This window comes from Echeneis naucrates, chromosome 13 (assembly GCF_900963305.1).
Source record: "Echeneis naucrates chromosome 13, fEcheNa1.1, whole genome shotgun sequence".
Lineage (NCBI taxonomy): Eukaryota > Metazoa > Chordata > Actinopteri > Carangiformes > Echeneidae > Echeneis > Echeneis naucrates.
In genome coordinates, this window is record NC_042523.1 from 15076187 (window position 1) to 15100724 (window position 24538).

General features: G+C 40.4%; 1 protein-coding gene across 1 annotated transcript; it reads left to right on the top strand.

Annotated features, from left to right (window-relative positions):
* Positions 1 to 3141: 3141 nt before the first annotated feature.
* Positions 3142 to 23012, top strand: LOC115053224 (WD repeat-containing protein 49). Its single transcript, XM_029517790.1, has 17 exons — positions 3142 to 3210; positions 3404 to 3712; positions 5346 to 5504; positions 5987 to 6070; positions 6194 to 6286; positions 6448 to 6619; positions 9334 to 9501; positions 10017 to 10165; positions 10630 to 10863; positions 11649 to 11813; positions 12768 to 12883; positions 13739 to 13869; positions 18829 to 18930; positions 19073 to 19180; positions 20168 to 20361; positions 21759 to 21956; positions 22881 to 23012. Exons 1-17 carry the CDS (start codon positions 3142 to 3144, stop codon positions 23010 to 23012), a joined length of 2583 nt encoding a protein of 860 aa, XP_029373650.1.
* The last annotated feature ends 1526 nt before the right edge of the window (positions 23013 to 24538 follow it).

Consider the following 24538-nt stretch of genomic DNA (forward strand, 5'->3'; position numbering starts at 1 on the left):
CCTGATGGTGCACGAATACATTTGACTATGTATGTATCATTTTATTTATTCTGTTGTCACTACCTTTCAAATGCCTTAATGTGCAAGAGCCAGCATTTCCTCAGCCAAATGTTATTAAAATAGAAACCTGAAATTCAACACAACCCTACACAAAAGCCATGAAACCTGAAATTCAAAACAACTGTTAAACAGGAGTCACAAGGAGTGTGTTGAACAATGCCATTTCTTTTTCTTTTTTTTTTTAATCGCAAATAAAAGAGTTCCAATATTTGAGAAAGATCTTTCAAAAATGGGTCTCCTCAGATTTCCATTGCTGTTTGAAAGTGCTTAATTTCCGCTCAATTGCCCTTGCTTTCTGTTTTCTTTGATGGCACCTCTTTCCTCCCAAGTGTTACGATCCGAACCAATTTTTTTCCCCCATTCCAATCCAACTTCATTCTTCCCCCCATATAATAGTAGATTTTCCATGGTGGATTTATGGTGGGCTATTTCGGGCTCTGTACTGGCTCCTACATGTGCTGCTGTAATCCAATTGTGATAGTGTTAATTTCTAAAGCTTTATTATTGAAATTGCTGAGACCTAATTTTCTGATCCTGTCACCGTTGACGACCGCCATAATCAGCTAATTCAAGTTATTCCAGACCATTAAGTCACACACACAGGGATTATTGGTGGTCACTGAAGCAGCCGGGAGGAAGAGAAATGATAACATCAACCTTGTGTTTGTATTTTTGTGGCCTGCAGTCTCACAGGCAATACATTTGTTTCAGTTTTAACAAAACCCAAAGAGACTTTTTTCCCTTTTTATTGTGTGGGTGTGCGTGCGCAGAGTGACCCACATGATACCTTCTCAAAGGCATTTGAAAGACACTGTAAAGCTCTGTTGGTGTGTGTTTTTTATTTTTGTTCAGCTCCAGGTTCACATCAGTATTTTTTAGTTTTTTCAATGGCTGAACACTTTTATGAGAGGCAGTAGCATACTAATGTTCTCATGAATCGTTTTTCTGTAGCTGTTTGTCGGTAGGGGTGGAATTGTACCTCACACAGATTATCTTCTCTCAAGTGTCTAATCTGTGAATAGAAGTTAGCACACACATATTGTGTTATATACGGATCATTGGACCTGGACACAAACACAACTCTTTTTGACTACTTGGTTGCCAGGAAACTTAGCCTGAGACTTTTAGAGTGAAGGATAATAAAAGAAAAGAATTGTGTGTGCCTGTGTGTGTGCCAGTGTGTCTGCCTGTGTGTCTGCCTGTCTGCCTGCCTGCCTGCCTGCCACTGTCTGGACTACTGGGGGCAGTTAGTTAACTCTCTGTGGGTCTCTGTGCTGCGGACAGGGCTGTTAGCATTAATTGCTTCTCTGACATCGCTGGCTTAGACAAACTTCTAGAAACAAAGCTTGTGCTCTGGGAATCACCTTAATCTCCTGGGCACAAGACCCAAGCAAAGCCAAGAGAGACTAACCAGAGACTGAGGATTTGTTTGAAAATCATACATGGGGAAAAAAAAAATATAATGATAATGGCCTCTCAGTTTCTCAGATGCACAGGGACTTTGGGACGGTTTGCAGACACCTTTTGTTGACTGAAGGGATTAAATTGGATGTCCTGGTATGTATGAAATTGTTATTAACTAAGAAACTGTGTTTTCATTACTACCGTATGGACTATGATTAAAAACCTGTCTGGCTGAAGTGTGTACACAGTGGCAGTGATGTTTCCAGGCTAAGAGCCTGTCATTTATATTCAGGCAGTTAGAGTCCGGGGTTAGTTATGAGTACAATGGATGATATTCTCTCCAACTCTAATAAAATCCAGATAGAAATCCAGCAGTGACAGTTTCAAGAGAGCTCACAGGGTCTTTGGGAAGGAGAGAGACAACTCTGGTAAGTGGATATTGTTTGCCAGCAGATGTGACAGTGCTATTCTACTAGAACATATATATATATATATATATATAATTTTTTTTTCCACGGAGTTTTCTTGTAAAATGTGCATGATTGAAACCAATGACCGCAGCACTGAAAAGTAATGCCTTATAAAACTATTGCACATCATTTACAAATATGGACTACTCTTTGTGTTATTTTTATTGAACTATGTCTGTGTAATTACTTAAAGAACTATGCCAGCTGTTTGCAGCAGGAAGCCAGGATTAAAAGTTATCACACTCATAAACCAAACAGGAACAAACTGCCCCCAAGGTTTCGCCATTTTTCTTTTATTAGAGCAGCACAAACAAGCCTGTCATAGCCTACTACTCATTGTCAGTGATGACAATAAAAAGTGGATAAACCATAATATCAAGATCACACTGCAGTTAATCACAGTTGAGAAAAAGATCACAGTTCAAGCAAAGCACAGATTTATTTAAAACATTTTTTTTATCATGTATCATTATGCAGCCTGTCGTCTGATTCTCAGCTCAGTGCGATGCCACTTCCAATTTTTGAATTTGTCCCGTCAACATTTATCTCCAACAAAAAAAATTTGTTTGTTTTTTTTTTTTTTTCCCGTCCTCAGCTGCCTTTTGTAATCTCTTTTAGAGGATTAAAAGCAAACCTTACATCATCCACCTCTCTGTTACACCTCAAACAAACCTTTAATTAGAGCACAGGCTGGTTTAATAAACCTCACCTTTAATTCAGACCGTTCATAGAGCTGACTTTGGCATTTTATATCACAGTGCCTGATGTAACAGAGATTTGACATGCTTTGGCAACCTACTGCCTTCCTGAACCAGTTTTCAGATATAATTGTGGGACCTTTTCGAAAGCCGCTGAGCTGTGGGGAAAATTTCTCCTGCAAATGGAAAACCTTTGCACACCATTCAACAGAGTCATGTTTGGATAGAGTGACTATCTCTAATAGTCGAACTCTGCTGCGGCTGCTGTGACTTCCACTGTGTGATTACAGTGATTACGGTAACACTGTGAAACAGATATGGAAGGTTACTAAGAGATTACTTGAGCTGGGAACATCTTGCTTTGTCGTGCAACACCAAAAAATATGAAGGGATGTATTATTTGACTGGGCGTGGTCAGTACAGACCCAAATACACATGCTGCACTTGTCCAACCTTGTCTGATAAGGTGGCGATTGATTGCCAGGTGAGCTATAACCAGGGGAACGAGGATGGAGGTGGCACAGCTTGAGAGCAGGCTGAGCGCTGAGGACTATAGAAAGCTACAGAGTCTGTTTCTGGTGAGCTTCTTCAGTGAACCCATGCTCAAACAATGTTATAACAGAAAAAGAGTTTTAATATACTGTACATGTCTGTTTCACATGATTAACAGCACATTTCTAACATTTAATACTTCCTTTGTCAGGAAAACAGTTTGCAAAGACACTTGTATATACCATGTGGATTCTCATGATCCTGTTGATCTTCACGCAGGATCCCTTGGGTGCATCTTGTTCCTTGTCCAGAAGTGAATTCATTGATTTGGCGTGGTCTTTAGTAGGCTGTGGGTCCAAGGAGGAATATGGCCTCCTCTTTGACAGTGTAGTTGTCACTCAGGAGCACCGTGGTCTCCTTCTGGACAACGATGCGGTGAGGGAGGAAGGACGTGTCGACTGGAAGAGCCTGTGCTCTTTCCTTCTGCGTGAGCTTTCTGACAAAGTAAAGAACGCCAGCCCCCGTAGTGCGCCATGCTGGAAGCCCCTGCGCACCCTGACCTCTCCACACCGAGACCAGCTTCAAAAGGTAAAAGCTCACTGACATCTTGTAGCCATGCGGTAGATGTCATGTGGGTGACGGTCTGTTTCCCATTCAAAACATATGATCCATTTCTACATATTATCATTAAAATAAAACCATTTCACACTGAATGATAGAAAATCTGCTGAGTGGAAGGAATTTAATGTTATTAAACACTGCGCGAGGAACTGTTGGTGAGTATTCTAATCCTGCTCATCAAAATGGCACACCTCTTTTGAGATAAATGGCTCTGGACTCCTTTAACATCTATCAATTAATATGTAAATGAAGTGTCTGGTATAAAGTGCCGACTGCTGTGAATAAAGTGATGGCTCAACACTTTAATCTTTCAATCCTGAGAATGTCAAAATGTCAGAATGTTGTGTCAGTTGTTTTCCAAATGAAAGGAAGGCTTTCCCCCTTAGCTAAGAGCAGCTAAACGAAACAGAAAGACTAAAGTCTCTTCCTTACAGAAGAATACCTCCACCAAGGAGGTTATTATAACCCTTGTGTCTGTCTCTATATTTGTTTATTTTTGTCAGCAGGATCACATAAAAAGGGCTGAACTGAACACTAAACAAGGTAGACCCTATTTAGAACAATTATGGGGTATATGTCAATAATTTCCAAATGAATCAGATAATTTTTTTCTTTTTAGACTGTTCCATGTTCCTCCATCTGCGCTGATCAATTTTCTATATACAGCGTATTAAATGAATGTGTTGTGTAAATGGGATTTACTCACGCTGACAAATTCACCGATAATGATCACATATCTCTGCAGTTTGTGTCATCATCGAAGTTGAGTGTTTTGAGATTGTCTCCAATAATCGGTCAGTTCCCAAAGACCACTAAATTAAAATGCCAAACTTCCCGAGAGAGGAACTACTTTTTCTACAACATATCAACTTTTAGAACTTTTAAATGTGACTTTAGCTCCCATTAATAGATGTTCGCTATTGAGCTATCTACCACTTTAACTGGGACAAAACTACATTTTTTTTTTTTTTTTAACAATTAATGTTTCACTCAGATTAGTTTCCCAAGGAATATTTACAGCAGGTAGCAGTAATGCATTGGCCCAGTTGTCCATAAAAGGCGGTTAGAATAATTAGAGATAATACATGGCACAACAATCTGAAAGATTTTTCAAAGCTTGCAGTTGGCGGTTTTACAATCACCCTGTCTGCAGTAATTACATGGGTAGTACATCTTGGCCTGCATTCTACAGGTATTAATAAATCCCTTCTTTCATTAAAGATATTGTCTCTTTCTCATCAGACACTGTCAGTTCCTGTCTTTATTCTACACCTCTGTGTTTGGTTCTTGTAGTTCAGCCAATAAATTCCCATAATTCATTAATCCTCTATTTCATTGGTTTCAGCACAGAATGTGGCCTGCTTGCCACTTGTAGCCTGTAAAATTGATATTTAAGGAGGAGTATATAACAGCCAGGAAAGAGATGAAAATAAGAAATATTTTAAATCTCATCTAAAAGCTTTAGTAATTCATTGCGCATTAAAATGTTATAAACTGTTCTGCAACAAGTATCAATGATGTTCTTAAGATCAGATCAAAGCTCTGACCAGTCAGGGTAGATTAAATGGCTCCTCTGCTTTCCGAGGTGTTGTACATGCAGAGTTCAGGCAGATATCTGACGGTGAGTAAAGGAGGAACCGTTGGGCTGCGGGATGGAGAAGACATGTCCCTTCTGCACACCCATCGACTACAAAACAGCACCTTTGCACCCAAAGCTCTCTGGGTCACAGACGTGGTGCTGCTGCACAACACAGACAAGGTGATTACTTTGTAAGCATTGCATAACGATCAATGAGCTCCTCAGATATGGATTATTGGGGCCTTGACTGGTTATAGGCACAGAATCTAGTTCCTGTAGTGTTATCCATAGAAAGTCAATTCTAGTTTAATAATTGATTAACAGCTTCAATTATCGGGGCAGACATTGTATTGCATAGAGGTAAACACGCATTCTGTTCCATCAAGTAATTATTGATCAGTGGCTGCCTTTAATGGAATTGCAGACATGCTGCGGTTACATAATGTTCTGAAAACAAACGTTCATTTTTCTGTGAAGAAACCATTAATTATTGAGCAACATTTTTAATTAGAATTCTTTAATCCGCAAATCTGTGACAGATGTAATTCAGTTGCATAAAACATGTGATTTTTCAGCTGAACATCAATTCATTGAAGACATTGTCAGATCAATATTGATTTGATTGCCCATTATCTCACTGTCTCTCTGTTTCATTCACTTAGATAGCTGTGTCATTTACAAGTAAGGAAGTGTGTTTTTATGACATATCGTCTAAACTGGACTTCAACTGCAAGTATAAACTCCAAGTAACAGCATTCAGTAATATGTACTCTAATGTTATGATTCTTCTGGTTTCTCACTTTTCATTTTATCCTCCACTGGTACATTATTTATGAAGGACATTACTCAGCAGTTCCTATCTTCTACAGGGTCTGAAGTTTACTCCCTGGTGCCTAGACTACTGGGTTGATCCCTCTCAACCTGACCAGGCTGTTCTCTCCATAGGAGACGTTGGAGGACAGGTAAGCCACGGATGGGGAAAAGTCAAAGGGAAACAGAGACAGAAAGAGGCAGGTGTAGGTGGGAGGCAGAACATTGTCAGGAGTCTTCATCTTTCTGCATCATCTGTATTTCTTCTTCATTTCATTGCTCCAGAACAGTGTGGATATGTATGTTTTCCCAGGTCAGTGCTTTATATTTCACCCCAGCTCAGATCTCTCTGTTTGAGAAACCCAGTCTGACGATGGACTCAGATTCAGCAGGAGTCATCCTGTGGGACGAACTGGTCAAAGGGAAACACTTCTCCTGTCATATTGTAACACACCAAGTACACACTCCTGCCTGGGTTAGAAAAGGTAGGAAACAAAAGCAATCTCACGCATCAAATGTTTCATGTATGTAAATCATCACTAGACAAAAGCACAGATACAAACCTCTTTTCTGTCACTCTTCGGTAATCTGGATGACTTATATAAATGCACACAACCCAACAAGCACATCTTTGTTGTAATATCCCCAGCTATTCATTGTCTTGTTTCATCCAATATATGTTATGAGAGAGTGAACAGAAAAAATCTACTGTACAATGGTAGACATGCACTCTTGTACCTTTCCTGTGGCTATTGCACATACCTGTGGCTAAATTTTTGGTTTTATGTATTACCTCATCCACCTCATTACCAGCTACCTCATCTAGCTATCCTAGGTATCCTTTGCTGCTGCAAACACACACATACACACACACAAACAGAAACTCAAACAAACACACTATATATCCTGTGAGTCCTGACTCAACTTCTTCATAGTCTTGCATTGGCAGAAAGTCACAGGCTCGAGCTCTGGCCCCCTGAGACTCCCTACTTCAGCTCAGCATGGATAACAAAGAGGTCCCTTAGTTGTATCTTGATTGCATCATTTGGGTAGAGACCCTCTGAAGAGTCACTGGGCTTTTGATAATGATTCAGCAGCGGCAGCGCTCTGAGATGAGCATATCTGAGAGGGGAGATCCAGATAAAGGGGGAAAGACGAGAATAAAGCGCATGAAAATAAGCACAACAAATGGGAAAACAAAGGGGAAACAAAAAAGAGGGAAATAGCAGAGACAATGCCAAAGCATTAAAAGCACTGGTTAATTGAAATTTTACAGGCTGTGTATGCGGGCGCGCGTGAAAGAGTGCATGTTGGATATTTCTGTGTCTATGTCTGTGTGTATGTGTGAGAAAGGATAGGAGGCGGTGTGTTGAAGTGTCTATGCGTTTGCATACCTCTGGGGTGCTGGTGCTGTTCTTTTGAAGTTGCCCACCCTGCAGTATGAGTGGGCTTTGCACCATTAGACATGGCTGGTTATCCAGACCTCCAAACCTTCAGGCTCAAGGGCCACCAGAGAGAATGGAGAGAGGGGTAGAAGAAGAAAGAGGGGATTGGGTGGGGTTAGGTTTGGGGTTGGAGGACAGAAAGGCAAATTGAAAGGATATCAGGATGATATTGGAATGGGCACAGAAGACTTGTGAGTCTAAGGACAATGAAGGTCAAGTCAAGGTCTTTCTTTGTCAGAGCAAAATGTGGTGATCAAAGACAGGAGATAGGGCATTACGGATAGACATGCTGTTAACATGTACCAGAATATGCAGCCATTTGTTGCAGGACAAAAAAAGAAAAAGCTTGCTTTGATCTAAATGTAGTTAAGGCTGAGAACCATCATCTGGCTAAAGGAGATGTTATGTATCCCGGACAGCATCATAAATGATTTGGTACTATCACTTTCTGCAGGAGAAAGAAATGAGGCATCAGAAAACAATGGTGAATCCCATGATGTCCAAAAACCCACTGATCTTCTAATTTACAGGGAGGAGAGAAGATGTGGGGGATGAAATGTAATGAGACGTAATTATTTGCCCTGGGCCGATGGCTGATCTTTGACCTAAGGCTGTCACATGCCATTTCACAACTCACAGTTGTTTGTGCAGTATCTGAAAGCTAAGCGGCGTCTAATAGACATGTGGCATCCAATTTAGCTGTTCTCAGTCAAAGTGTGAATTGAGATGGATGGTTATGCAAGATCCATTACATTATCTGTAATAGCAGTGAGCAAATCAAACTCGGATAATTGTATGCTGTGCTGAGTGCCTGTAAATTGGCTGGTTTACTACAGTATGCAGCAGGACTGCAGTCAATGCACATTTAGCACAGCCTTTTCAGGGAGTGGATGTCCTTCAGACATCTGGGAGTGAAAGCATTTTGTTAACGGCAGAGAGAAATAACCAAGTGTAAGTAGTGTTATAAAATAACCCATGTGTCATCATCAACAAACTGTATGTCGCATTAAGGTTTATATTAGATTTTGTGCATTCAAACAGTGCCACAACAGTAAATTCTGTTTCATTACTGCTCCTCACCCAGGGACGCTTAAAAACCAGACGCATCTTCTCCCTAAGGTTGAGTTTGCACAGTAAAGGTTAAGCTCACGCCTTGTGCAGATGATCATTTAAGTGACTGAAGTCTATTGAGGAGAGCATTACACCGGTTTAAGTATTTCATTTTAATGATTGCTTTTTAAGGATAATGTAGCTGATATTCTGACCCCTTACCACTCCAAGAAAACTAAGAGAAAAGTATGAATGTAGGTAACAGTGATAGGATCTTTTTAATTCTTCATAATCTTCAAATCTTCCCTTCCCATGCATGTCCCTCTGTTCCTGTTTTCTCAGATGCACAGGCTTCCCTTTATAGGTTTCAGACAACAGGCGAAAATTAAAATGTTACTGGCTGATCTGTACTTTCACATTACAATCCAGTTGCAGTTAAAACATAATTTTTGGATTGCTCTGTGGAGTTCTATATCTGAAGCCAGATGTCAAGCTGCCTCGTGAGTGCCTGCTGCTGATGTATTATAAGCAACAGATTTATAAAACATAAAGGTAAAAAAACAGAAACAAGAAACAAATATTCTTCACATCAAGTTCCAACTTCACAGTCATTAACAGGCCTCATTTTCTGGATGTAGCAAAGCTAGCAATCACCTCATTACGTAATTTACTTCAACTCTCCTGTTCCCTTTTGTTTCCTGCAGTACGTTACTTGAGCTCACTGGAGGCCTTTGTGTCCTGTAGCACCAGACCACAGAGCAGCATGGTGATTGGGTGGTGGGAAAAGGAAAGTAGGAATCTACGAGTCACCTCTTTCTTCACAAAGAGGGGAGTGTGGGACGTGGACCATCACCCTGGACTGAATCTAATTGGTGAGTGCGAATGTGTATTTCTAAAGTTCATATGAAGTTCAGTTTACTTGTTACAAGAAGTACTTCAGCCTGTGAAAACAGTCTAAAAGTAAAACATTTACTGTGGTTCATGAAAAGGCTTTTTAAAATTTGATGAGACGAAAAAAAAAAAAAATAGAGGTGTTTCTGATGTAATCAGGGAAGCTGGAGCTTGATCCATGCTAGTGACAAAAAATCAGGACACGGCAGCCTTTAGCGCACTGATTTCCTTTTTTATGAACACCATATCAAGTAAAGCTTTATAAGAGGGTGTTCCTAAACCATTATGAAGCTATCTTTAAGTCATTCATTTGAATAAAGAAAGTTAAAACAGGCAAAGCTGATGTAATAATACCTTTCTTTGTACACTAATACATAAAATGACATTAGAGCTGTCAAATGCCCCATTAAGTTGCTTAAAGGGGACTAAAAACAGCATGCTTTCCTGTCATTAATTGCTGTGAACAACTAATTCTATATGCTGGGATTGGCTGTAGCCACAGCAGGCGTGGATCATCAGGTCTTGCTGTGGAACCCTTATGTGACCTCCAAACCGGTGTGCGCTCTCAGCGGGCACACATGCCCCGTTGTTGCAGTTTGCTTCATGCAAACCAAGCAACAACTGCTTAGCTACTCCAAAGATAAGGTAAGATTTTGTGTCTCTTTATGCAGCGCTCTGCTGTAGAAGGCTGTAGTGCAGAGGATTGGTAGTCTGCTTCACATATTCTAAGAGCGAAGCCAAATTAAGAGCAAGTTGGCCTTCATCCTTCTGATGTAAAGAGGATATTGGCACTCCTCTCCCCACGGTGGCTCTGTGTATGTTTGCCTTGTCTTTAGTTTTTCTGAGGAGAATTAATATTTTAGAAGTGATTTATGTTCCATCTGCCATCTGTTCAAACACCATCTGCTACTGCAAGAGCCTTTGAAAGCTTTACCTAAAGTTCCCCTGCAAGGGTTTCTTTAACTGCGACCATCATTTTGTTTTGTACCATAAAGAAATTTTTCAGTTCTGACTAATACTAACTGGTATGCTTTTTTATTCTGTGATTGTGTTGATTCATATATCTTCTACCTTTCCAAAACATCCACCCCTCTTTGTCATTTTTCTAGGTTTTATGTCTGTGGGACGTGTCCAGCCAGCAGTGTGTTCACCGTCTGGCAGGTGTCTTCCCAAAGACACAGGAGGACACACACACCCTCCTGTTCCTCCATGAGGAACGCCAGCTGCTCCTGCTTTCTTTCAACAGCCTGCTTCTTCTTCTGGGGACCCAGAAGGAGGAGAAGCGGACCAGCAGCCATGATCACCCTGTTACTTGTGTACTGTACAATAGTCTGTTCAGACAGGTATGTGGGGGAGCAGTCCGAGACATTCATTCTTGAGTTCACAAAACATTTAATGAATGGACCATGGTGTGAAATTTATTTTGGTCTTTATTAAATGCAAAATATTAAGGCAAATATAAATTGTGTTGTATATTATAAATAATTCTGACTTCATTAACCATCTGAAACTTCTAATTCATGTCATCCAAATCACAGTTAATACAAAACTTAGTCCATTTCACACTTCGGTTACAACTATTTGATATTAATGACATTAAATTGAACCCTAGTAGTTTTACAGAGGGTTCAAGCTTTGACCTTTATGCATCAATTCTTACATTTGGTGCATGTCTTGTCTCTTTTGCCCCACCCTAAGAGAGACTGCTAATATCAGTGGCCCACACAATGGTGCAACAAAACAAAAATAAAAGAAAGAACTAATGCATCCAAAATGAGCACCGATCATTTGTGCAGGTAGGCAAGACCACGAGAAGCATCAGTGCTTCCATGCTCAATTTTTTTTTCCCATCTTACAGGAGCAAGCATAGCATATCTTCATCCTCAGAGACTTAGCACCAAAATAAAGTGAAATGAAACTAAGAGAGTTTTGGCTTTGTGAGTTATTAAAGACTACATCAGTGCAGCCTGCCTGTTTCCCAGAATAAAACAGATCAAACTTTTGTTGATGATTGATATCCTTCTCTCACTGTGTGTGTGTGTGTGTGTGTGTGTGTGTGTGTGTGTGTGTGTGTGTGTGTGTGTGTGTGTGTGTGTGTGTGTGTGTGTGTGTGTGTGTGTGTGTGTAGGTCATCAGCAGTGACTCTTCTTCTTCTGTGATCTGCTGGCAAGCTGACACAGGCCAAAAGGTCAAGCAGTTCAACTGTTGCCATGGCAATGCTGAGATCTCCACCATGGCACTAGATGGGACGCAGACCCGGCTGTTTACTGCAGGCACTGATGGAGAGGTCAAAGTAGGTGGACACGCACGCACGCATACTTCACATTTGTTAATAGCACCGGTGCAGTGAAAGCTGAATGTGTCGCATCCTATAAAGCCAAATGATGATGGTTCATGTTGTGTTTGTTTGCAATGAACAGTCGAGCATATTTTTCCATATTTATGCGGTCATTACAATCATGTTCATTGGCAAGCTTTGAGTGGACGTTGTCTTGTTAAATGCGTGTCAATGAAAAGTAGATCACCGAGGCCTGAGGAAGGTCCCTAATATCCTCTTCACTCTAATCATCTTCCAACAGCATTAGAAAATCTGTACAAACGCATCTTGCACTCTTTTTTTTTTTTTTTTTTTATTCAAATGTACCTGATGAATGATGTAGTTGATGCCATGATCAAAAGTGATCAGATTTTTTCACATTATGACTGTAATTGAACTCAAACTTTAAAAAGGTAGATAAAATAATTATGCATATTCTAATCAACATAATCAACCACCTCCACTTTCTGACCACATGAGGCCCTGTCAAAAGACAGCTACAAACAATCCAAGCAGTGTCAGGTGTACACTCATTAGAAAGAGCTTAACAAGTCATTTACAACAGAAGGTGCCCCCCTTTTGAGCCAACTGGTAACAGGATGCATCATGTCTCCAATTTTCATAAACATTGAACCTGTGGTGTAGCAGGAAGGGCCCTTCAAAATGTGAAGTTTGATGTTTTAATTGCAGAGTTCCCATTGGGCTAATCAGAGTTTCTTCCTTAAATGTCAGGACACAGCAAAGATTGCAGATAAGGAGGTTTTGTTTTGTTTTTTAATGATTTTTTGGGAAATGAATGTCCATTGAAATAGGCCTAATGCATAATTTTCTTTACATCCCTAAAAGTGTAATATACTAAATGCAAACAGAAATCTTAGCAATCATTTTCATACAATGCTGTGATAATAATTTTAGTGGTACATTTTGCAGGTGTGGGACTTCAATGGCCGCTGTCTCCACAGAATGAATGCAGGTCTAGGTCGGACTGTGGACATCTCGCAGGTCCTGCTGCTGAAGAGCAGCATACTGGTGATGGGCTGGGACAGGTACTTATATGGATTATTGTCATTTATTTTTCAGGATATGTATTCTGTTTCACAGCCATAGTGAAGAACTAAAAATGTATGGACAGTGTATTTGAAAGAAAGCGTGTGTGTCTACTGGAGAAATGCTGTGTGTGCGTATGTATGTGTGCGTATGTATGTGTGTGTGTGTGTCTGCTCACTCAGTTCAAAGCCAACCGGACATCTGGGCTCTAACGAGTCAGTACATTCCAGGGTGCTCCCAGTCACTTCAGTATCATTAACTCGAGTGTGTGTGTGTGTGTGTGTCTGCCTGTGGGGGGAGGGTTGTTCCCCACATCAGATCTGCCCTTCGTCTTCATCATCACTTCACACTCTGTGAGCTGAACTCAGCAGTGTTCTATCAACAAGTTATATAACTCCCCCTCTCTATCCGTCCATCCGTCTTTCTTTTCTCCATCTTCTGTCACTCTCTGGGGTATCTCAGTGGTCAAGAGAACTTTGATGACAGATCAGTGGCGGTAAAAGAAAATACTGTTTCCCCACATCCACCTAGACATCACTTGAATTCATATGGTGCTGTGTTGCATTGGCACCTATTCCCATTGCGTTCTGCCGCTTCACCCTTTTCATGCAGCTTCAAAAATCTGTATCCCACAAATTCATCAGTTTCAAACCACAGTGCATAATTTCTTCATGCCAAGTTAGTACGACTGTGCCTCTCACTGATAGCACAACTGTGATAGTATAACAATAATAATAAAATCTGCCTTCCTGAATGAGTGTCTGTGGATGAACCAGCCTGTACAGTATTATCTAAAGAGAGTTTGTTTGGTACACGCTTACAACTGCCCTTTCTCTGTGTCGCTCCCTCTCCAGGAGGTTAACAGTTTTCCGTCTGCACTCCTTCTCGCAGCCGTTTGTTGAGCCTTCAGAGTGGAAAGGAGGCGTTCAGCATCGTGGTGATTTGCGCTGTGCTGCATTCCAGCCTCCACAAACTCTGGTCACAGGTGTGTGTGTGTGTGTGTGTGTGTACACATATTCAGTGCTCCTTAGATGTTATATTGTGTATGAAATTAACTTGCCTTTGCACAAACTATTTGTGCTCTCTTTTGCTCGATATGTTCACTTTCCTTGTAAATTACCCTTTCATGACTTCAATTAAGAGTAAGGGCTCATGCAGAGGAATGACAAAGAAAGAAACAAAGGATAGGAAATAAAACTGAACCTCAGGAAAAATATCAGTGGAATGAAAATAAGTGGTAGCAGTTATCTGCTGATTAAAGTAAGTGGTGTATTTATCAAAGAGCTTGAGCTCCACATGTGTCTCTGCTGGAAATAGCTCTGTGTTTTTATTTGAATGGTTGCACATGTGTAGTTGGCAAGAGACTTAATATTTCAAATGAATGTGTACTATGACTGAAACATTTGTGCACACCTTTCATTTGAACAAATGTCAAACGGTATTCATATTACAATTAAAGGAAAATTAGCAATTAAAATGGTCTGCCAGACCCTCTACCGTCACGGTCCTTCCTTTTGTCATCGCTGATAAAAGCCAGTGAATTGTCCAGTAATTGAAATGTTTTGGGGTTTTTTTTTCTATCTGAAGTGAACATCAGCTTCCTTTTTCTCTTTTGTGAGGTGACATTTGCCACCACCACAGAGAGAAGTCTCTACATGTGAGCATCTATTAATTGGCCAATTCTTCATTCCATTTTTAATTAGTACTGTATTAAAGGCAGATGAACTGGAAAGGTCAAGAAAGAAAAAAAAAACAAAACATATTCAGTGTTGTGCTCTGTGCTGGCATTTGTCTAATAAACGAGGGATCAAGATCTATTTGAAGACAAAAAGCTACACACGCATCTCATTATTGTCACACATATGATTTATTTGTATTTTAATTTTATTACTTTGTGGAAACACAAAGAGCTTGGAGGAACAGTTTCTCCAGAAAACACCTTCCTCCATTTTGCTATTATTCTTAATAAGTATAGGAGTGGGGATATGCTGAATGTTTCCACCTTCCTGTTTCTCTTTGCTTTTTGGTTGTTTCCATCTACCAACAGAACACAAAACCAATTTTCACCAAACTTGATAGAAAAATGGGGCATGACCCAAAGTGCAGGGTGTTAAACATAAATACTCAGTCCATCCCATTCCCGAGAACCCCCAGAAACAAATGACTGGAGGGGCAGCTACCTTAATAATTTGCAATGGGCTTTTCCTTAATCAGCTTCAGGGTGGACAAAGACAAAAACCAAAATACACACAGATCTACCCCCCCTTCCTCCAAAAAAAAAAAAAGAAGAAGAAAAACCCACCAACCTGACCAAATGAAAAACACATATAAATAACCACATTAAATTAAGTAAACAAACTGAACCCAACTTCCTTTTTTACCTTTTTGTAAAAACCTTCTGTAAACTTTTCTCAGATAAAGTAAATTTTAATGTCTGTAATAACTCTCGTTGTGTTTGTTTTAATCACATTCCAGAATGTATTGATTTTGTAATTTTGTTGCAAAATGAAAATATTTTAGAGAGAGAAAAGCAAATACATTTCTATGATCAGTAGAGAAAATTATCCAAGTTCACAGTAAAAAGAGATGAAGAAAGACTCAAAAGGCAATGACTCATGCAAAATCCATATTGAGTCCTGATATCAAACCGGCGCTTATTAGAATGAAGAAAAACTGGGTGCCTTTGGCCAAGAGCAGATGTGGAGTTTTCTGTCTTCATTCAATCAGCCAATTTTATTTCTGCACTTGCATGACTCAATGCAGAAAGTTTTTGCGTGTGTGTGCATTTTTATGATTTTTTAAAAATATTTTTGGCCCTGGAATTCAACTCTGTGGCACTTTTGATCCGATTTGCCAAATTTGAACCACTCAAGACGAATGACCACCATTAACCAGGAAACAAACCCTGCACATTACATGACAAAAGATCAACATCCGAACAACTGATGGACAAAGGGACTCGGCCTGTACGGTCTTTAATATGTGAGGACGGAGTACTTTGAAATATCAGCAATATCTCTTCGTACGCATCACGTTTCCTGGATTATTCTGCCTGGGGAGGCTTGATCTGGCAGTCCTCCAGTGACTGGTCCACCTCTGTTACCATCAAACTACAGACACTCTGCACCCAATTTGCCCCAGCATGCTCTTCAGTTTGTAAAAGTTGTATCACTTTAGGTCACGTATCAAAAGTTCAGTTTCCGTTTAGCGGTTTGTGCTGCCGGAGTGCAGACAGAAACTGACGCATCAGCTCCACAGATAAGTCTGGAGAGAGATAAAGTGAGGGATGGAGGTGGAAAGGTAGATAAGGGAGGGTGTTCTCTAAGCCGCAAGGAGAAATGCTTTGTAAGGAAATGAAAAGTTGGAAGTGGAACAAAAACACAATTCAAGAGCTACTTTGTGAACTAGGAAACTTCCACGTTTGCTCTTTAAAATCTTTTTTTCATGACGTTTAGTTCCCCTCTCTTCCTGCTTCCTCCCTTTCTCCCATGTTTCTAACTGGCACTCCCCGCTAGCCCGCTGCAGTTCTTTCCCCAGCCACGTATACGTATGCACGTCGACACACACACACACACACACACACACACACACACACACACACACGTAGCTCCACACTCCTCGTTGTACCCTCCCTCTCTAATTTAATCCAAATGCTCAATTTAAATTATGCTTATTAGAGCTCTCTCAGTGGGAGTGAAGCAAAATGAGAAAGAATACTTTGTCTTTCAAGATGAGCGTGTGTGTGCGTGTGGTTTAATGCTGCAGGGTTGTACAGTATGTTTGTGCGTTTATTTGCATTGGTCTGTGAAATGTGACATTGTGGTTGCATTTTGTGGCTTCATCCAAATCATTGTTTCCTTTAGTTAATAGGTGATGCAAGAAATTGAGAAAACAAAAACTAAAAAAAAAACAAAAAACAAAACCTCTCCTTATCTGCAATTTCTTTTTTGTTCATAACCTGCTGTCACTCAACTGATAGTGAGAGCTACTCGTGGTCTTGCCTGCCTGTCTGATGAATGCATAGGAGCCTTATGAATAGTATTATATATTATAGAGTAAATTGCAGCATTTGGCCTGATAATATCTTTGGAATGGAGTTGATGGTTTCCTCCAGAAAGACAGAAGATGAAATGAGTGTGGTTGTCAGAGGCACAGGTATATTCCGATAAACTAATGCCTTGTCTAAAAAAAATTCATAAAATTCTGCATTTCATTCAGTAATTCCTCCTACGCTTTCATATCCTGTGCATTATTTTCTCTTTTTCATTTCCATTTGGCCGAATGTGCAGAGAGGATGAATCACATTTGCGTCAGGATTTTCTACATTTCCACACTTATCTTCTCACACTAAATCAAAAGCTTCATGTGAACTATATACTATTCTATTTCCTACATTAACTATTTCTGCAAAGATTCTTTCCTCCCCAAATCCGCTGAGCACAAAGATGGTGTCGAAAAGCGATGACACATTTGTTTCATTTGGCAGCATATTTCTTCAGGGTAGCGGCGAGCAATGCTGTTTTCACATCAACGCCTGCAAGCTGCCAAATTATGTGTTGGTGCCGCCAAGTGAAAGCAGTGGCAGCATTGTGGCCACTAGTGACAAAAGTTAATTTAAAGTTCTGTTGGACACACACTCACACACACACACACACACATACGCTGAAGATTGTATGTATGTGTGTTGCGCTTCTTTCACTTACATGTGTTTGTTTGTGTCTCAAGTTGAATCAAGTTGCAACAGGCCCATTTGGCTGATGTGGGACTGAAGCTGCCTCATCCATATTCAGTCTTTTCTGGGTTCCGCTTGGCTTCTCGCACAGACACAGTCACAGTCTCTCTCTCTTTCACACACACACACACACACACACACACACACGGCAGGGCACGTGCACGCAGGGTTCCTGTCCTCTCCACTCACAACCTCCTCCTCGTGCTTCCTTCTTTCCTTGGATCCCTTAATCCTCCATGGCTGAACACCCTCCAAAAGACCAAGCACCAACTCATCTGAACTCTGACGGACAGCCAAAATGTTTCAGAAATGAAAATCGGAATGCCAAATGACAGCAGTAACGCAGTTTTCAAGCAGAAGATGGAGTGCAGAGTTACGTACTGCCGAGTTCAGGTTTCTTCATTCACAAGGGAACGAGGGAAATTCCAGCGATTTTAACACATTAACATCTGGTTACAGCTCTTAAGTTGTAGTTTACCAGCAACACACCAGAGTTGCACTGTGGGTAATGTAAGTGGCAAGTAAGAAGAATACAAGGAACAAAAAAGGCAGCTCCCTCTTTTCAATCAAATCTTTTCAGGATCGCAATGTTATTTCTGTTTTGTCTCTTTCTTTCTCTCTGGTCAGCCACACACACACACACACACACACACACACACACACACACAAGAACAGGCCATGATAAAAGTTGCTTTAAATACTGAAGCTGGCCCTCGGCTGCATGAATTATTCAGACATCCCATACTCTCATAAACTTTATACCTCCTATTGCTCACACGTACACACCAGCCATAACTCAGTCCTCACACTTCTCATTAACCGCTGCTGTTTGTCTCTCCAACCATGTGATGAGATGCCCACCACAAACTCCAGCACTCTCTTATATGTGAGAATTATTTTAAAAGCACTTTCTGTTGAGAGTTGACAGGTGGAACAGATGGTAGCTGGGGACAGATGTTGAGCTTTATCTTATTTAAAGTGTTTTTAGCTGCTTGCATGATTCAGCAGTGTGTGGAAAGTAAAAGTGTGTGTGTTGCCAAAAAGTTATTGAAAATGTGATGTCTTCTCTCACTGTGAGGACACTTGTTAGATATGAGAGTTTATAAATCTTCGCAAGTTCTCTTTTTCAATACAAAACCACCATAAAGCAAAGCTCAAATTTTAAGAAAGATTCAGAGAAGTTCCTACTTTTTCTTTCTGTGATGTGTGCAGGAAGCTACGATGGAGAGATTGTAGTGTGGAACAATGGCACAGAAAAAGCTTTGAAGAAACTACAGCTACATGCTGAACATGAAGACTACAAGAAGCAGGAAGGTCTCACGCTCACACACTAACTCAGAAACACTTAATTCAGCAGTTTTTACGGTTTGATTTTTAAACAAAAATTAGGAGGGTAACTTTTCAAACAGACTAAATTGTACACGTCTTTTCTTGGCCTTCTGTCTGTATTTTCTAGGTGACTTTCCTGATTCTCGTCACATTTTGAAAGGCAGAGATGACTTGGAAAACTTCATTCCCATCACCCGACTGTTCTTCATACCAGGACGTACATCAACAGCTTCAGGTTCATTTTGAAAGACTAAATATCAACTTAGACTGTTTTATTTGGAAAGAGTTAAGTTGTGGAATGTTTGGGGAATAATGATGTTGACGTAATGTGATATTACTTAACCTCAATGTTACATCATTTCTTTCTCTTTCACCACATGACGACATTTAGCGGTCAGCATTTATTTATCATGCCGTAATCCCACCATAAGATGCTGAAAGTGTTTTTATGGCTGTGAGACCTGTGGTGATTTTAGCTTTTTGTTTTAAGAGATACGTTGCAGTGCATTTCAGTTTTAGCTGCTTGTGGAATCCTGCAACTTGAAGAGTTGTAGTTGATGCAAACACAGCGATGTTATTTCAGAGAGTTGAATGAGTTCAACAGTCAAAAGCCTTTTTACACTGCAAATACTGCCTCGTTTTTGTTGTTGAAATATGCACTCACCCAATGACGCATTACTCTGTCTGTCGTGTATTTACACATTACAAAGAAAATAATGCTGCAGGTCTCTTTTTCTGAAATACTGTATCACATCTCCACATCACTGATTGTTTGAGGTTGTGTGGAGTTTGCTTTAAGTTTTCCATTTATTACTACTTTTCATATCCAGCAATTTATAATCTGAAGTTGACTTTTCGTACTTTATCTAAACAATAGCTGTGACTGCTTGGGTTTTTATTGATTGATTTCGTCATCCCTCGTGTGGCTGCTGCATTTGCTGGCTGAAAAAAATCTGCCTCTGGGACCTTGGCCATTGTGCCTTCTGCTCAAGTCGACTAGGATTGTGTGTACTGCTGAGATCAAGCCCTTTTCTAACAGTACAGAACTGCTGTTAAGAACTGCTGCAGAGTTTTTGGTATGCAGGATGCAGCCACAGCCACTACTTGACCCCACATCTGCTCCCCTCTTAGCAAAAAGGTCTTTTTTTGTAAGAAAATCAGGATTTTTGTGAAATCTATATCAGTCCACGCTGCAGCCAACACATACTTCTTGAAACTCCAGCAGGTGGTGCAGACCTGGTGTCCTGTGGAGGCTCAGGTGTGGTCCGACTCTGGAGCACCGTCCATGGCCGTCTCGTGGGACAGTTTGTGGCTCACAGCAGAAACCTGGGATCTATTGTCATGACAGTCAGCCCTTGTGGGAAATATTTAGTCACAGCTGATAGAGAGGGAACACTGAAGACGTGGGACCTTCAGGTAGGTGTTTCTCTCACGCCCAAGTTCTGACAGCTGAGAAGCATCACACTACATTGACGTGTGTTTACTGTAAGAGACAGTCTGAGGGACTGATGGAGACTGCCCAGGGGTAGACAAAGAACAGGTAGACCAACTATGATCCACAGTAAAGAAGGACCGAACATGACATCAGGCATGTTCTTCATTCTAAAAATGACAAAACTCATTGTCACCCTGGAAAATCTCCACTGACGTATCAGAAAAAGAGTGGAACAGTCCCACCCCTTTTCATTTCCCCTTTTAGATTTTACAAGCAGGTCAGAAGGGCCAAGGAAAAACAGAAATTTACCAGGATATTTGTTTGCCTCCACTAGAATGGGATAAAGATCACTTTACATACATCACACGTATGGTGACTCAAGAGTTTCTGATACTTCAGGGAGGCTTTTTGACTTGATCATGCCGTCAGTATAAGGCATTGCTGCATCACTGTCCTGTTCATAATCGAATTATGAAAAAAAAACAAAAAACCTTGTGGGTGTTATAGCTACAATATTCAGAGCTCTACTCTCTGTCACAGTTCATAAAAAAGGATAGATTCAGATGGGTGCGTCTCATTTGGCTTCCAGTTTAATTTATGGAAATGTATGTATGTATGTAGCAGAGTCGAAGTTGGTCGAGCTCAGTGCTTTGGTAGAAATCCTGTCCTTCGGCAAATTGGTGCATGCTGTGGAGCCGGATGACTCGAGTGATTGCACAGAAGCCGATACAGTGTTGTCCTCCCAGACAGTGGATTTTACAGCTGAGCATCGTTGTCATCATTACATGACGCAGTAGTTTGTTCTTTTATGTACTGCGCAACATAAAAGGATTAATGACAATGTCGTCTCACAAAGAAACACGCCATAACTTTAGAAAAAGTAGAGAAAAGGGGATTTGGAGGTTATTAGCCAGACTGTGAAAAAGATTTACAAGCTGTGAAGCTGTCATTTTAAATTTTGTCATGTGGCTAATTATTAATTATCATCTAACATAAATATGTTGGCATGCTGCATAAAAATTGGATCATTTCAACTCAATAAAATGAAATAAAAGGGATTTTCTGTAACAGGAGAGCGGTTGTTGTGGCTTAATTACCTTACACTAAGGCTACAGCTGTCGCAGTTCGGTTTCCTCTGTTGTGCAGATATTTGATGCAGTTATTTGATTTGGGGTTATGGTTGTCATTAAACATTTGTAATTATTTTTCATATATTATTCATGATTCATGCAACAAACCCTTTAATGGCAATTAGCTTTTGAAAATATAATTTTTTGAAACTGATTCTATGTTGGGACAAAATTAGTCAGTTTCTGTTTTTACTGACTGGTTAATGTCCTGATATGATAATATTGACATTTTCTTCCTGTTCCTTCAGCATTATTGCCTCGAGCTGGATGATAAAATACCCAAAGAAGCTCCGAGGCTACTGCGTGATTTCCGCACACACCTGGATCATGTGACTCACCTGGAGACAGGTGTCCACGGCAACACAACCCTGCTCCTTTCTGCATCATCAGACTGCAGTGTTGCTCTCAGCTACCTGCCTGGGGAAACCATTGGTCTGTTTGGACAGGTGTGCACACACACACACACACTCACATGGCTTATTTAAGTTCAGTGCCATAACATAACCTGCATGTTTGAAATAAATTGTTCTGGATGGCAGAGATATTGTTTTTTTTTTTTTTTTTTTGGTGTGACACTGTCAAGGTAACGGCCTTAGATCCTTGTGATTCAATAACAATCGAGGAGGTGCTTTGACTAAGCAGCACCTCCCACCCTGCCACATGCTGGTGGGTGGTAGGAGTCAGTTGACGAAATGGAAGTGAAACCCAGCATCAAGCCACGGTTAGACGTGCATTTGTGTAAAAGGAGGCCCATACTGAGTTAGCCTTAGGCGATGTCTACTGAGTGTTGCTTCATTTCTGTCTGCCTCAGGCCCACACATATGCATTCACACACAAACACACACACACACACACAAATGCAGCAAGGTCCAAAGATGCATGAATGTGAATGAATAAAAGGAGACACGCATCTACCATGGGGAATACAAACTACTGTACGGACACCTACACGTGAAGAACCACACACAGCTGAGCTGGTGGAGAAAAGAGTTGTTTAAATGTAGTGTGTATTGCTTTTAGTGTTTTCAGAGGTATTGCATAGTATAATTCTCTTTTATACTGTTGGATTTATAAATTTTTTTTATTTATAAATCATGTTTGTCAGGGATCAACGCTTCAAATAAAAGACTATATTCATATTCAGCACATCAGGTTATGAAATCATGCCCTGTAAGTAATGACTATGTTTCAGAGAAAGAAGAACATACAGTTGCTTAGACTAAAGAGCTTAGCAGCAGTTTGATGAATGTTGCTCCGTGTGATTAGGCTTGATTCAAAGCAGAAAACCTGCCCTCACAAAGTCACCTGACAAACCCACACCCTCAAGTATTCTCACTGTGCCATGTCCTACTGTGGTCCAACAATTGCAGAAGGAGCTATGGTGGTTGGAGAGACCAAGACTGCAGCAGGACCTGGAGCCAGACCACAGACACCATGAAAGGCAAGAAGACACCAGAAGAAACAGCCAGCCCAGTGGAGAGGTGACCTCCGCCTCTCAGTGAGCTGGTTTATGATGAACGACTCAGAGACTCTGGAGAAATGAGGACAAAAAAAGGACGGTACAAGGTGGACTGAAATGATCCTTTATCCAAGTGAAATGAAAAATCTGGCTAAATTGCATTGCACCGTAGTTCTCTGTTTTCATTGCTTCGTTGCAATTCCTGATAAGGATACACAATGTTTTCAAATTATTATACGGGTAGATAAGATGGTCTGCTGTGATTCTGAAAATCCATGAAATCTTTTGTACGTGTGACAAAAGTATTTGCCAACTTTTTTTTTCAATATTATTATCAGTAGATAGTAGAACTCGGAGCGAGACCATTGTCCTTCAGACCTCCTGTCAGATAAATGGCCAATAAATTGCAGGCTTTTCACATTTTATTTCTGCGCCTCAGGACAGTCTGGTTTAAGACAGTGAATAGTCATGACTGCCTGTCTGAGTCGCACAGAATGCAATGGCATTTGTAACGGTCCCAGTGCTATTATTCTTACTCTGATGCTTTGAGAACAGAAAAAGATCACATTCAACATCATTTTCTTGGCCTTTTGGTTTCAAACTGATTGCTTCCCTGTGATACAAAAACAATTGTCTTTACTGGAGTTCCAAAAGTCAGTCTTGCTTTTATTGGCAGTTCAGAAGTTTAAGGCTTGGCACAGATTTGACACAACATTGGATTCTCTGGATTTCTAGATTTATGTGACAGATAATGATTATTTATATTAATAAAAAAATTAAAAGAGTGAAAATGCCTTCAAATTTAGCCAGTCGTGGACATTGAACCTATTAAGTCAAGGCTTAATAACGAAGCTGAATCAACAATGCAGATCTTAATAATACTTAGCACCAAGCCTCGGTTCAGCACACAAATCTGTATTTCATTTGTCTTCTGTCTGTGCTTCTGTCATATACCTGTGAATACTCAATACAAGAGATGGGAAGTCATTAACAGAAGTTGATATGTTAAGGAGTAAGTAAGGAGTTCAGTTTTGACCTTTAGGCTTAGATTTTCTTTTTCTTGGATCAAGTAACTAAAATCTGTTTCTTTCTTCAAATTGATGGCTAGAATGAAACTCGTTTCCTGATCTGTGCAAAAATTAAAAGACATCAATAGCAGCTTACTAAAGATATCAGTGTCACTGAACAGAGATATATGTTAGTACTTTAATTTATAAGATTAAGATATTCATCATCCCAATATCAGGACAGTCAAGGACTAAAATATGTATCTGCAGTCGCAGAATAGAAAAAGAAGCAGCACTGATAAGCGGCCCCATTTTAATCCGTTGGCTTGTTAACACGGTGATGGCTCCGGGGAAGCCAAAGGTGGTTTGCTCTCAAGAAGCAACCAACACTTCGCATGTACGTTGTGGAGAGCTCTTGTGAGAAACTCCCAGTTTTTTCTCTGCTCAATGAGAGGAGCAGCTGTTCCTATGCTATCATAGTGTGTGAAGAAGTGGAGAAGTTCATAAATGTCAATCAAGTAAGTTTGCCCTAAAAGTTGCTTTGTTCTTTTAATAGCTGTGC